At 41.0% G+C, this 11,890-nt stretch overlaps 1 protein-coding gene across 3 annotated transcripts in view; it reads left to right on the forward strand.

Moving 5' to 3' along the window:
- EPG5 (ectopic P-granules 5 autophagy tethering factor) overlaps positions 1-11,890 on the forward strand; it is a 61,741-nt gene that overhangs the window by 32,964 nt on the left and 16,887 nt on the right. For all 3 annotated transcript variants that reach the window (XM_051642684.1, XM_051642685.1, XM_051642686.1), the window contains exons 24-32: positions 1,985-2,108; positions 2,956-3,097; positions 4,118-4,289; positions 5,189-5,351; positions 5,934-6,076; positions 7,683-7,839; positions 9,336-9,530; positions 10,671-10,884; positions 11,633-11,793. In XM_051642684.1, the coding sequence (XP_051498644.1) occupies positions 1,985-2,108; positions 2,956-3,097; positions 4,118-4,289; positions 5,189-5,351; positions 5,934-6,076; positions 7,683-7,839; positions 9,336-9,530; positions 10,671-10,884; positions 11,633-11,793 (1,471 nt within the window). The remainder of the gene's footprint in view (positions 1-1,984; positions 2,109-2,955; positions 3,098-4,117; positions 4,290-5,188; positions 5,352-5,933; positions 6,077-7,682; positions 7,840-9,335; positions 9,531-10,670; positions 10,885-11,632; positions 11,794-11,890) is intronic.

Here is an 11,890-nt window from a genome sequence, read left to right on the forward strand (position 1 = left end):
TTCTGGGGGCTGAGTGGCTGCAGTTCTCATTGTGGGGGTTGATCTCTCAGTGGTGGTCATAAATAGTTGTTTAACCCTAAATAAAACCTGAACCATAGTCAGGAGTCACAGGAAGAGGAGCATGCTGGTTTGAACATCCCAGGGATATTAAAATTCATTCATATTTTCAAATGCTGTTTTAATTGGCCTGGTGGAGAAGGGCAAGATGGGGGAAGATGCCTCTGCCATAGGTTGTCTCCCTGAGGAGAAAGAGTGTTAATTACTAGTAGTCTCCAGGAGATGGCATCAGAAGTACGGAGGTGATGGCAGTGCCGAGTACAGATACTGAATTAGTCTCAGGGTCAGTGTTACACACTGTAGCCGAATAATACTCTTGATCCAGACTCCAGAGCTGATAGCCAACACAGCAGGGAGGAAGTGAAGTGTTACATCTTACAGGTGTAATAGAAAGTCTGAGAGCAAATAAATAAATGCTGTGACCAGCAACTACTAAATAGATGCAATGAATACTTAAACCAAATCTGTTTAAAGACGCTCTGATCACATCTGTTATTACCTGATCCCTTTGGACCCCATGCTGGATGCCAAAGAAGACTGTTGTGGTTTAGCTGAGAACTGAGCACCCCACAGCTGCTCATGCACTGCCCCACCTGTGGGATGGAGGAGAGAATTGGAAGGAGAAAAAAAAAGTAAGGTTGTGGGTTGAGATACAGACAGTTTAATAGAACAAACAAGAAGAGAATAATAATAAATAGACTACAGAAAGGAAGTGATGCACAGCAAAATTGCTCAGCACCTACTGAATGTCCAGCCCATTCCCAAGTGGTGCTGCCTCACCCCAGCCAACTACTCCTGGTTTTTATACTGAGCATGACATCATAAGGTGTGGAATATCAGTTTGGGTCAGTGTTGTGGCTTTGTCCCCTCCGAGCTTCTTGTTCACCTCCTCGCTGGCAAACCGTGGGAAGCAGAAAAGTCCTTGACTTAGTATAAGCATTACTTAGCCACAAGTAAATTTGCAGCATGTTAGCAATGTTCCTCTTGTACTAAATCCAAAACGCAGTACTATACCAGCTGCTAGGAAGAAAATTAGCTATCCCAGTGGAAACTGGGATGGTAATTTGTGAAAAATAATCCAGAGATACTCACTGGGTGTAACTTGATTAGTATTTTCAGTCTTTCATTTCAGAGGAGTTCCCCACTCCAACATAGAACCAAGTAAATCTTACGCTCAGGAAGTCTAAGACCACCTAGACAGGAGGGAAAACATCTACTTCTATTTTTCAATATTTTTTCACTGATAGAGGAAACCAGGGTTTGCTAGCAATATTTAGTATCACAGTCAAAAGAGTTAATGTATTCTAGTTTTTACTTGTATTTGGTCAGGAAAGCTTGGTTGGTGTGATTATGAAAGGGGTGCCCCTCAGTAGAGTGATGCCAGTTGGAAAAAATAATGTATGTTAAAGCACAGTGTTAGCAGAAGAGAAGATGGGAGTAAAGTAGTGATGAATTTGAGTCTGGCAAGAAATTAAAAGATATCCCTCAGCTGTGAGCTCTTAGAGCCAGCAGTCTAGAGAAGTCATGGGGTGAGAAGCTGAACTTGCTCATATCTATTCTCTTTTTCCTTCTTTGATTTTCTGAATGGGGTTTCAATATGATTCCCTGCCACAAAAGATGCTTCCAGTCCTGGGTCATGTTTGCTAATTTGCATAAATGTTTTCCGTGTCAAAATCTGATCTATTATGCTTTGCTACTACCCTTCGTATTTTTCTAAATAGCTTCTTTACGCTGCTGGTCTTTGAACTGACACCTAGTAAAGTAGTCACAAAGCATCAGAAACATCTGTGTTTTGAGCCCTGTCACCCTGAAGTGTTACTTGTTGCCTAACTCCAAACCCCACCATGAGATTGCTGTGTAGTATATGATTTGCATACACTTAAAGTTCACATTGATTTTTTTTTTTTTCCTTTTTTTGTCTTCTCAGGCTTTGTAATGTTTTTGTTTTGTGGCTGGAAGAAGAGAGTTTCCAGAAAGGAGACACGTATATTCCTTCTCTACCGAAGCAATATGATGCACACAGACTTGCAAAAATCATGCAGAATCAGCAGGTGAAGTGCTAATGACATTAGTAATCTGGATCCAAAATTCGTTTTGCTTGTTAAAGTGGGTCCTCTAAAGCAGAGAATGGCTTTTATTATTTGTAGAGCATATATGGTACCTTCACAGCTCTGACTTTTTTCTTAAAAATCCTTAACTATCCCAGGCTATCTTCCTTTATATATAAGTGAGGCCTTCAAGAGTAGATTTCTTGCATATCTTAATGAGAACCTTATTCTGTACTGTTCTGTAATTATTTTTATGTTCTAATATATTTTTTTAGAATTATTGAAGTTAGAACATGAAGTGAAAAAAACCTGGAAGCTGAAATCTGCTTATGTTGGTAGTGTGTAATATGTCATGTTCAAATATAAGTTAGTGGGAAGTGCTTATTATTCTGTCCAGTAAGCCTAGAGAGTTGGTATAATGAAAAAAACCTGAGAGAGGAGAGATTTTGGAAGGGGGTTTCCTTACGCCTGCTTTTTTTTTTTTATTCCTCTGTGTATATGACTACTGTAAATTAAGCCTGTTTCCTCTGTTCCTTTTTTAGGAACAGATTTTTAAAAATCTGTACTCTCTTGCTCTTATTTGTTAGAAATTATGCTGTGTGTGCTTGTCAGGTTTCTTCTCTAAGTGTCAGGAATGCTTTTCAGTGGCTTATCTGCATGTATGGTAAAAATTCTGCAGCTTTTTTCTTCAGTATAGTTGTTTTTTTTTTCCCCCCCTAGTAATAATTTTTCTGACTTAAATCTGCAGCATCTACTTTTATGTACTTTAGTTTCCCAGCTATTGGGATGAATATGCAGTATATGGTACTGACCAAAATGGGAAAGATAATGTTATTATTTTGTGCTCTAGGATTTGTGGATGGAGTATGTCAATGCTGAACTGATACACTATGAATTTCAGGAAGCTCTAAACCTTTGGCTGCAGGTGCAGGTTGAATCACATACAACCTGTGCTTCTGCAGGGCAAACAGATTTCACCAACCCTTTATCAGGTAAGAAGTAAGAGTATTGTAAATGAAACTGGGCCAGAAACAATTATTAGCATGTGGAAGCCCTGGTTTCTTTAGAATATAATGATATCTGTGAATAAAGATGTTAATACAGGTTGTTTTCTATGGGTGCAGTATTTTGCATGAAGTTGTCAAGGTGTTCTTACTGAGATGCTCATGTGAGAAGCTACCATCAATGTTTTTGGCTTAAAGTTGGCCACAGCACAGCCCATCATGTTGTGTCTAGAGCTTCAGGGTTGAGCTCCTTAAGGATACCTCTGCACAGGACATGCTCCAGATAGGCTGGGTTTTTTTATAAGGTTTAGGTGGAGACGGCTGCCAGCAAAGGCACAAAACACTGTAACTGAAAACAGAGGGATTATCTGGTATTCTGTTGTTGTTCCTAGTGTTCACCTTGGCGTGGTGAAAGCGTTCTTCCAGCACATAATGGAGTAATAGTCATGGTACATATATGAAGGGTATGGTGAGATTGGATTTTCTGGGGGGATGATTAAAAAAGATGAGAGAAGGAACAGAAGGAAACTGTAAGAGTTTCATAGGAGAGTTGGCACTGAGCAAAGAAACTCAATGGGAATCAGCAGGAGGAGAGGGCTGACCTGGAGAGAGGCTGTTCTTTGGGGAGGAACTGGAGCTGATGAGACTAGAGATGAACTGTGGGAAGAAAGATGAATTTGGCTTAGCAGACTGGGCCTGGGAGCCTCTGTCAGATGAGGAGATAAATGGGGTGAGAAGAGGAAAGTTTGAAGGGTAGAAGAAAAAAGGAATGGGGCCTTGGATCTTAATGTTATGTGCAGCTGATCATGAAAGCTAACACATGAAAGTGTGAAATAAACTTTGTCAAAAAATGAGGAAGATGAGTTAAATTTTTTATTTTTTAAAAAGGAGGAGTCCTGAGAAGTAGTTGTCTGCTGTTAGAAGTGTTTCATGCAAACATACCATGTTTTGTTCTGTTTCTCCTAACCTTTTCTTAGTGACAAAACTTGCTTCTGCTTTCTTATCTAGCCAAAGAGAGGATAATGAATAATTTGAAGAAGTTTGATACTCCCAAGCCTCCTCTTCCCCTCCAGACAATGAAAGCCCCTGTGCCGGTTATTTCCTCTGCCAGCCTAGTAAGTCAGAAGGAAGCAGTTCAGCTCATGCGTGTGGACCTTAACATCTTGCAGCGACATGCCAAGTAAGACAGAGCTCGTTTCCTCCTGCCTCACCAGTGTGTCTAGCAGTGTCTCCAGGTGCCCTTTACAGCAGCTTCATTGGTGGTGTTGGCACAAGACTGTCAATACTTCACTTCTGCTGCTTATCCCATTTTTTTTTCTTCTTTGCTATCGTGTTACTATTCCACTTCTTTAAGATAAGATTACACAAGTCTTACCTAATGACTGAGATTACATCAGATGACATCTAACTTCTACAGTTTTCTTTTCCCGTTTGGCATACTTCTTGGAGCCTTCCTTTAGCCTAGATTTGTTGGCAATAAGTTTACCCTTGTGCACTAATGTAGTATCTGCAGTGTGAAGCACTGGAACCCCCACGGGAGAAATCTGATTTCTGGGAGTGTTACCATCATGAGTGAAAGAGACTTTCTGTTTTTAATATTCCTTCTAAGAGAATCCAGCTGCATTATTTTCCAACACAGCTGATGAATCTGTAGCTGTTCTCACCCAATGTAGTAATTTACCTAAGCAAAACTTAGGAAGCCCAAGAGAGGAGTCTAAACAATTCCAGCAGCAATTTTAGGTGGGCTTTTTCTGTTTACTGAATCATCCCACAGTCAGTTTTTTTGTCTGAAAGAAAATTGCATTTCCTGCAGAGGGTGATCTGGTTTATTTCCTTCCAGGTTGTCATATAGAATAATTAAAAAAAAAACACCTCATGCAGACTTGAGTTGTTGTGTTTTTATGAACCTGCTTGTTTATTACTTTGAACTCAATTTCATTTCGTAACCCTTCATGTTTTCTGCGAAAGTCTTACAAGGTTTTGCGTGACACATTAAATTTGTCTTGTCTTTCTTGCAGATACTTAGCATTACTGTTTTCAATAAAGATTAAGGTAATTTTATTAATCAATGCTTTTCAGAACTGCGGCTCTCTGGGAATCTCAGCACGTTGCTCTTAATAGTGAAATACTGGACACAGTACCTAAGCTCTATGTCAATCGGGAAGAGCAGATCACCCTCCATTTGGAGTGCCGGGGAACTTCAAATAAAAGCTGCCAGGGAGCAGCTCTTGTAGCAATCCAGGTTAGAGACATGGCATCAGTTCTGTTTTGGGGCTGTTGGAGATGGATCATGAAAGAGAAATGACTGAATGGTTACAAGGCTGGTAACAGTTGACCAAGTCAATCAGTAGGCACTTAGTAGTTACCTGAAATACATAATATATAATGCTCAAAAAGTGATGCACATCAGCAGCTGAAGAATAAGTTGCTGCTTAAAGTTTGTTTTGCTCATAGCATCCATTATAAGCTGCTTCCCAATGTGGGAATTTGCTCATTGATGGGAATAGAAGCATGAAAATGTTTGTGGAAATATTCCCATGTTGCTTGGTACATGAAATTCTTTATCTTCTCTAAGTATCAATCCTTGTAGATTAAAAGTCTTGCATAAGAGATGTTACTTATATTAGAATGTGATAATTAAATAGGAACTCGACCAAGGATGTGTGCTTGGGAATGATGTACTAAGTCTGATCAAAACTCAGAATAAAACCATCTATATTCACAGTTCTCCTATCGGGTGCTACTTCATTTTTAGAAACAGTGCAACATGTGAGAGTATTAGCAAAATGTATTCTGAAATGACTTGTGTCTTTTTGTCATTCAGTTTGAAGGGAAACACAAGAACGAAGCAGTGAGCCAGCAGCTTCACGCCTTGCGTAAAGAAGTGAGACAACTGCAGGCTGAAGCTACAAAGCCACCTTCTCTGGGTGTTGTGGAGGCAGCAGTTCATGTGGAAAATTTCATAACGTAGGTTGTTCAGACACTGTTTTGTATTTCTTTTTTTTTTTTTTTAATATGTTACGGAGTTAGAATGTGAAACCTGTTTGTGTGGTTTTTTTGTAATGCTTCTCAGTTCGGGTCAACGACAGAGCTGGGATCCTGAGACCTGTGTGCTTGTGACACAGATGTATAAAGAAATAACTGTATTATCAAAAGGTCATTCAGCCTCAACAGGCACAGAGTATTGTGTGCTGCTTCAATCTATTGTAGTCTGTATTAGAATAGCCCTTCTAGCCCTGCAAAAGCACCTCCAGGGATGAGAGGGATGCTACATTGAACTTTAGGTAGTAGCAAACTTGTACCACAGCTGTCTCAGCCATAGGCTAAACTATATGTTTTTAGTATCTCTCCCTATTTTTTTTTCTTGCTACAGTACAGGGCACAGTTCTTTAATAGAGAATTATGATTTGAAGTAACTTTTCAATATATGAAACAAAATTGTGCAGTGGGAGAGGACTATATAATACCTCTTCTTTTTTTTTTTTCCTGAAGGTTAATAAGCGGGTTAATCCAAGGCCCTGTTCCTCTTGAGGACCTTTTATAGTTCACCTCACAGGTCCAGTTTTGCAATGCCACTTTTAATCTTTCAGATCTCTGCTGGGATTGTTTTCGTGTAGTCAGGTTCCTACAGACTGTACTCGCTGTACAAGTAAAAATATTTGGTTACTATTTCTACACCTTCATTCTTGATCATTAATCTGAAAAACTCCATGAATGAGCTAGTTCTTGGGATTTATAACTGTGGATTTGCATGTTCCTCAGGTGTTTAATTCTGACTTGGTGAGCATAGGGTTTTGAGCTCAATAAATGATTTTTTTGGCAATACACAAGAAAATATTTATTTTGTTTTAATTCTTTTATTGCTGAGCCTGTTAAGTAAAATGAGGTGAATTTTATTGCAGTACAAATGTAGTTCAGGTGGCCTGAGAACATGATGAGCACATGATTTGAGGGATAAATAATCTGTTGGAACTATGCTGTGGAAAAAATAAGCTTCTGGCTCCTAATTATGGAGACTTCCTAAGGTTTGGAGGTACCCATTTCAGGCAGAAGAGTTAGTTGAGCTAAACCTGACACTGTTCACTCAGGTTATGAGAAGGCTCAGGAGATTCTCATCAGTGTATAGTAATACCTGAATGGAGAGTGCAAAGAGGATGGAGCCAAGCTCTTTTCAGTGGTGCCCAGTGACAGAACAAGAGGCAGCTGGCACAAACTGCACACAGGAGATTGCTTCCGAACATCAGGAAACACTTTTTTCCTGAGAGGGGTGACACAGGCTGCCCAAAGAGGCTGTGGAAGTTCCATCCTTGGAGATGTTCAAAAGCCACCTGGACATAGTCCTGCTTAACTAGCTGTAGCTGTAGGTGGCCCTACTTGAGCAGGACAGTAGGTCCATATGTCCTCCAGAGGTCCCTCCCAACCTCAACCATGCTATGATTCTATGAACCCGTGCTTGATTATCCTAAAAGCCAGAAATATCCATCTCGTGGCTATATGTTGGCAATATATTATTTATTGTCACAGACTATTTTGCATATGTAAATTTAATCTGCCTTTTTTTTTTTTTTTGCAGGGCCTTAATAAATATCTACAAGGTGCAGCCTATGCCTGCAATTAAGAAAGTTGGAATTAGTTTGTTTTTTACATTAGTGGAATATGTGTGTGAGGAAACTCAACGCAATCCTCCCACAAGGCAGTTCTTCACGTCCTGCATTGAGATTCTAGGCCAAGTGAGTTTGTTCTCTGGTTTTTGGATACCTAATGCTTATTCCATCTGCGTGCTGATGTTTGGGGTCTAAAGCATTCAGAAGCCTGAAAATTAACTTCTAAGCTTCTATCATATTTTCGTTTCGACTAATTGTATAATAACAATTTCTGGCCACACCTCAAACACTGCGTTCGTTTCTGGGCCTCTCAGGACAAGAAGGAGATGGAGGGGCTGGAGCGTGTCCAGAGAAGGGCAAGGGAGCTGGGGAAGGGGCTGGAGCACAAGTGTGAGGAGGAGCAGCTGAGGGAGCTGGGGGTGTCCAGGCTGGAGCAAAGGAGGCTGAGGGGAGACCTGCTGGCTCTGCAGCTGCCTGAGAGGAGGTTGGAGCCAGGGGGGTCGGGCTCTGCTCCCCAGGAACAAGGGATGGGACAAGAGGAGATGGGCTGCAGTGGTGCCAAGGGAGGCTGAGATGGGATCTTGGGCAGCATTTCTTGCTGGCAAGGGTTGTCAGGCCCTGGCCCAGGCTGCCCAGGGCAGGGCTGGAGTCCCCATCCCTGGAGGGGTTTCCAAGCTATGTAGATGTGGTGCTGAGGGACATGGGGCAGGGGTGGCCTTGACAGGGCTGGGGGAATGGTTGGACTTGGTGATCGTAAAAGTCTTTTCCAATCTATATAATTCTATCATTCTACACAGTCTTTAAGGGAGTTTAAGCTTGCATATAAGCAAAATGAAAACTGTTACTCCTAGATGCCTTCTTAATTCTAAGTTCTTACCTCCCTGTTTTAGTTAAATGCTGAGGTAGGCTGTTTTTTTGGGCAGGGAGCTGAAGTTTGGGTACTTCCAGCACATAAAAGACTGTTCTGGCATATATTTTGCTGTTACAAATCACTTTCTGGCTGGTGTGTATCTTGTCAACTGTATTTAGATACCCCTCTTTTACAGCCATACAATAGTCTTTGTGAAGATTGTTAGCCAGAATTTTGTTGGTAGAGAGCATAGGTGCTTGTTGTTGGTAATAAAGTTTACTGTGGAGAAGACATCCGTATGCTCTGGGAGAAAGCACTAGCCTCTGCTTTGGGTCCAGGAGTTTTCATCTCCTAGATAAGTTTCTTTCCTTGTGCAGCTGTCTTTAAGCACCTCTAAGAGCTGAACTGCTGAAAAGCTCTCCACTGCTCTTGTTCTGTTTAATTTTTTCCTAATATTAGACAGTGTTGCTGAAATCTGGGTTAATTTTATTTTGCTATCACATTATAAAAATTGTATTTCTAGGTGTTTTTAGATAACATGTGTGGTCACAAGTGCTGTTGTGACGTGTGCTAGAAAAACATTTATTTACATTCTGTCTTATAGAACAGCAGTATTTAGCTGATGCTGATCTCATCCCGTTTGTTTTTGAGAAAACTTCCCCTTTCAAAAAGGACCAGAATTGAGCTTATCTTGTCACAAAGCTGAAAGGAGTTGTGTTTCTAATATATTTATGCTGAGCCATTTTTCTCATCATTCACAATTTATCCTCAGGTGTTTGTCAGTGGGACCAAGTCAGAATGCAGACACCTGCTCCAGACCATCCTGCAGAATCGGAGGCTCTGTACTCTCCTTTCCCCTTTCTTCACTCCTGTTGCCTCTCCCAGTGAATTTGTGACCTTATATGAAAAGGTTGTAGCCTTTCTGAGTGAGGAAAACAGTGATGTTGTCTTCATGCTGCTGACAAAGGTAAAGTATGTGGGAATACTGTGTCTGGTTTGTGAGTGTTCCTTCCCTAAAGACTCTGGCTTTAGGCTAAGGTAGAAAGAAGTGGAAATCTGAGTTGCTCATCTTGAGTGGTGTGTGTTGTATTTAAACTCAAGAGGGGCTGGAGTCAAAAGGAGATGGGAGGCTTAAACTAACCTTTCCTAGCCCAGGTAATATCAGTATGTGCTTCTTAGAGCTTGCTTTTTTACTCTTGAAATTAAAGCAGGCTTTCAGAGGCTTTGTCTGCCTGATAACTGCAGAGGCATTCCTCAATATAGCCAGCTAATCCCAGACATCTTAAAAAGAACAAAAAACATTGAAACAGTGTCTGAATCTTTCATCTCTGTTTGGCACCTCTGTTTTAAAACACACAGGTAGGTAAGAGCAAGTGACTTCCACAACTCCTTTGTCAGGGCTGCATGAGATTGTCTGCATGTATTAGCAGCAGAGAAATTACTATTATACTGAGGCTTTGATGTTGCTTTTATTCTCTGTATTACTTACATAGAGAGAGGGCTTGACAGCTGTCAGCAGCAGGCAGTCTGGTTTGGGCATGACTGATCTGTCCTTAGTGGCAGTGATCAGCCTTGTCCCTGCTGACTTTGGTCTAAACAGATTGCCTAAAGGCTCCAAAAGCTTTGCACCTCCACTTGAAAATTTGTGGGCCACAGAGATTAGCCCATCTAGTGTTTTCAAGTGCTTGTATGTCAGTAGTACAGAAGTGTGGAAATTCACATGCATCTTTATGAATCTGGAGTGTTCAAGGCCAGGTTGGATGGGGCTTGGAGCAGCCTGGTCTAGCAAGAGGTGTCCCTGCCCATGCAGGGGGGGTTGAAACTAGAGGATCTTTGAAGTCCTTTCCAACCCAAACCAGTCTGTGATTCTGTGAGAACACCTTCTAAGGGCTGTTTCATAAATTCAGGGACTTCTGTGATATGCTGAATGATAGCCTTTGGAGAGTATTACCTTGGATTTGAGCTAGGGCTAATGAGGTGCAAATTTTTTTCTTAGATATATAAAAACTTGCAGGTGTTTTCCCCCCCTGACAATTTCTCCCTTCTCTTGAAGGTGTTGTGGCTGTTAAAGCTTCTGCTTACAAATGCTTCCTTTCCTCTGTTCTAGTTTGACATTACACAGTGGTTGAGTGTTGCTAAGCCACCTCTAGCTGAACGTACCAAGCTTCTGGAGTCTATTCACTTGGCTCTCAATGCATGTGGCCTTGAACCAGAAGAAGATATTTTGATGCCATTTAATATCTTCTGCAAGCACTGGACTAACCTTCTCCAGTATCAGTTCCCTGACCACTACAGTGATTTTCTAAGATTGTTCGTGCAAAGTGAGTATCTGAACTGGTGCATACTAAGCCTTTCATGTGGAGCTCTGCTGACTTAAAGATATGCACTCTACAGTGGAGTTATTTTAAGTTCCTGTAAGCACATTTACCTGAGTTCTATGTGATACATTTTTATTAAATGTATTTTAGCTCTGTGAGAAAGAACATTTGTATGTAGACCAAAGAACACCCCTTAGTGACAGCAGATTTTCAGCCCGTGTAGTGTAGGAGGATGGAGAAGAGTTTTCTATTAGTGGAAGCACTTACTAATTCATGATTATGCTGCTGTCTGTAATGCAACATCTTTGCTCTTGAGTACCCCTCAATGTCAAACTGAGAACTGGAATTATGGGGACCCGGGACTGATAGTGAAATCTGCTGAAAATGTCCTGGTTGATATTAGATGCTACCTAAAATCTGCTGTGCCACTAAAATGAGAACAAAAGTACTTCTTTTCTGTCAAATCACATGTGCCTAGGCAGCACTTGCCTCTTAATATGCATATGTAGCCAGGTGTGTACTAAGGGCCTGGCAAACCCTCTTAAGAGGAGAGCTTATAAGATGCCAAAAGGGAATGCTGAATTGCTTGTATTTTGGAATTAGAGAGAACTTGGATTTTCAAACTCAAACCTTGTCTGATTTTTTTTAATGTAGTAAGGAGCTCTAGTATCAACATTTTCTGACTTGTACTGAGAAAGAGATTAATAACCTTCTGATTTTCACAAATTAATTCCCTTCTTTTTCTGCGAAGGCTCTTCAAGCCAGCTTCTAAGCCCTGACTGTTGGAAGGCATCACTTGAAGCTTTGGGATGTGATTCATCAGTAACTGAAGTGGGAGGCTTCAAGAAAGGTGCTTCTACTGAAAGTCCCGTATTGCGGGATGCTGCAAAAATTCTCCTCTCTGATGAACAGGTGGGTGCCTGTCTGATTTATTATGTTTTGCAGCTGAAACAGATGCTCATCAGTGACAAATGACACTGCTGTGCAGTCTTGCTGTAGCTGATTAATA

This window comes from Apus apus, chromosome Z (genome assembly GCF_020740795.1).
Source record: "Apus apus isolate bApuApu2 chromosome Z, bApuApu2.pri.cur, whole genome shotgun sequence".
Lineage (NCBI taxonomy): Eukaryota > Metazoa > Chordata > Aves > Apodiformes > Apodidae > Apus > Apus apus.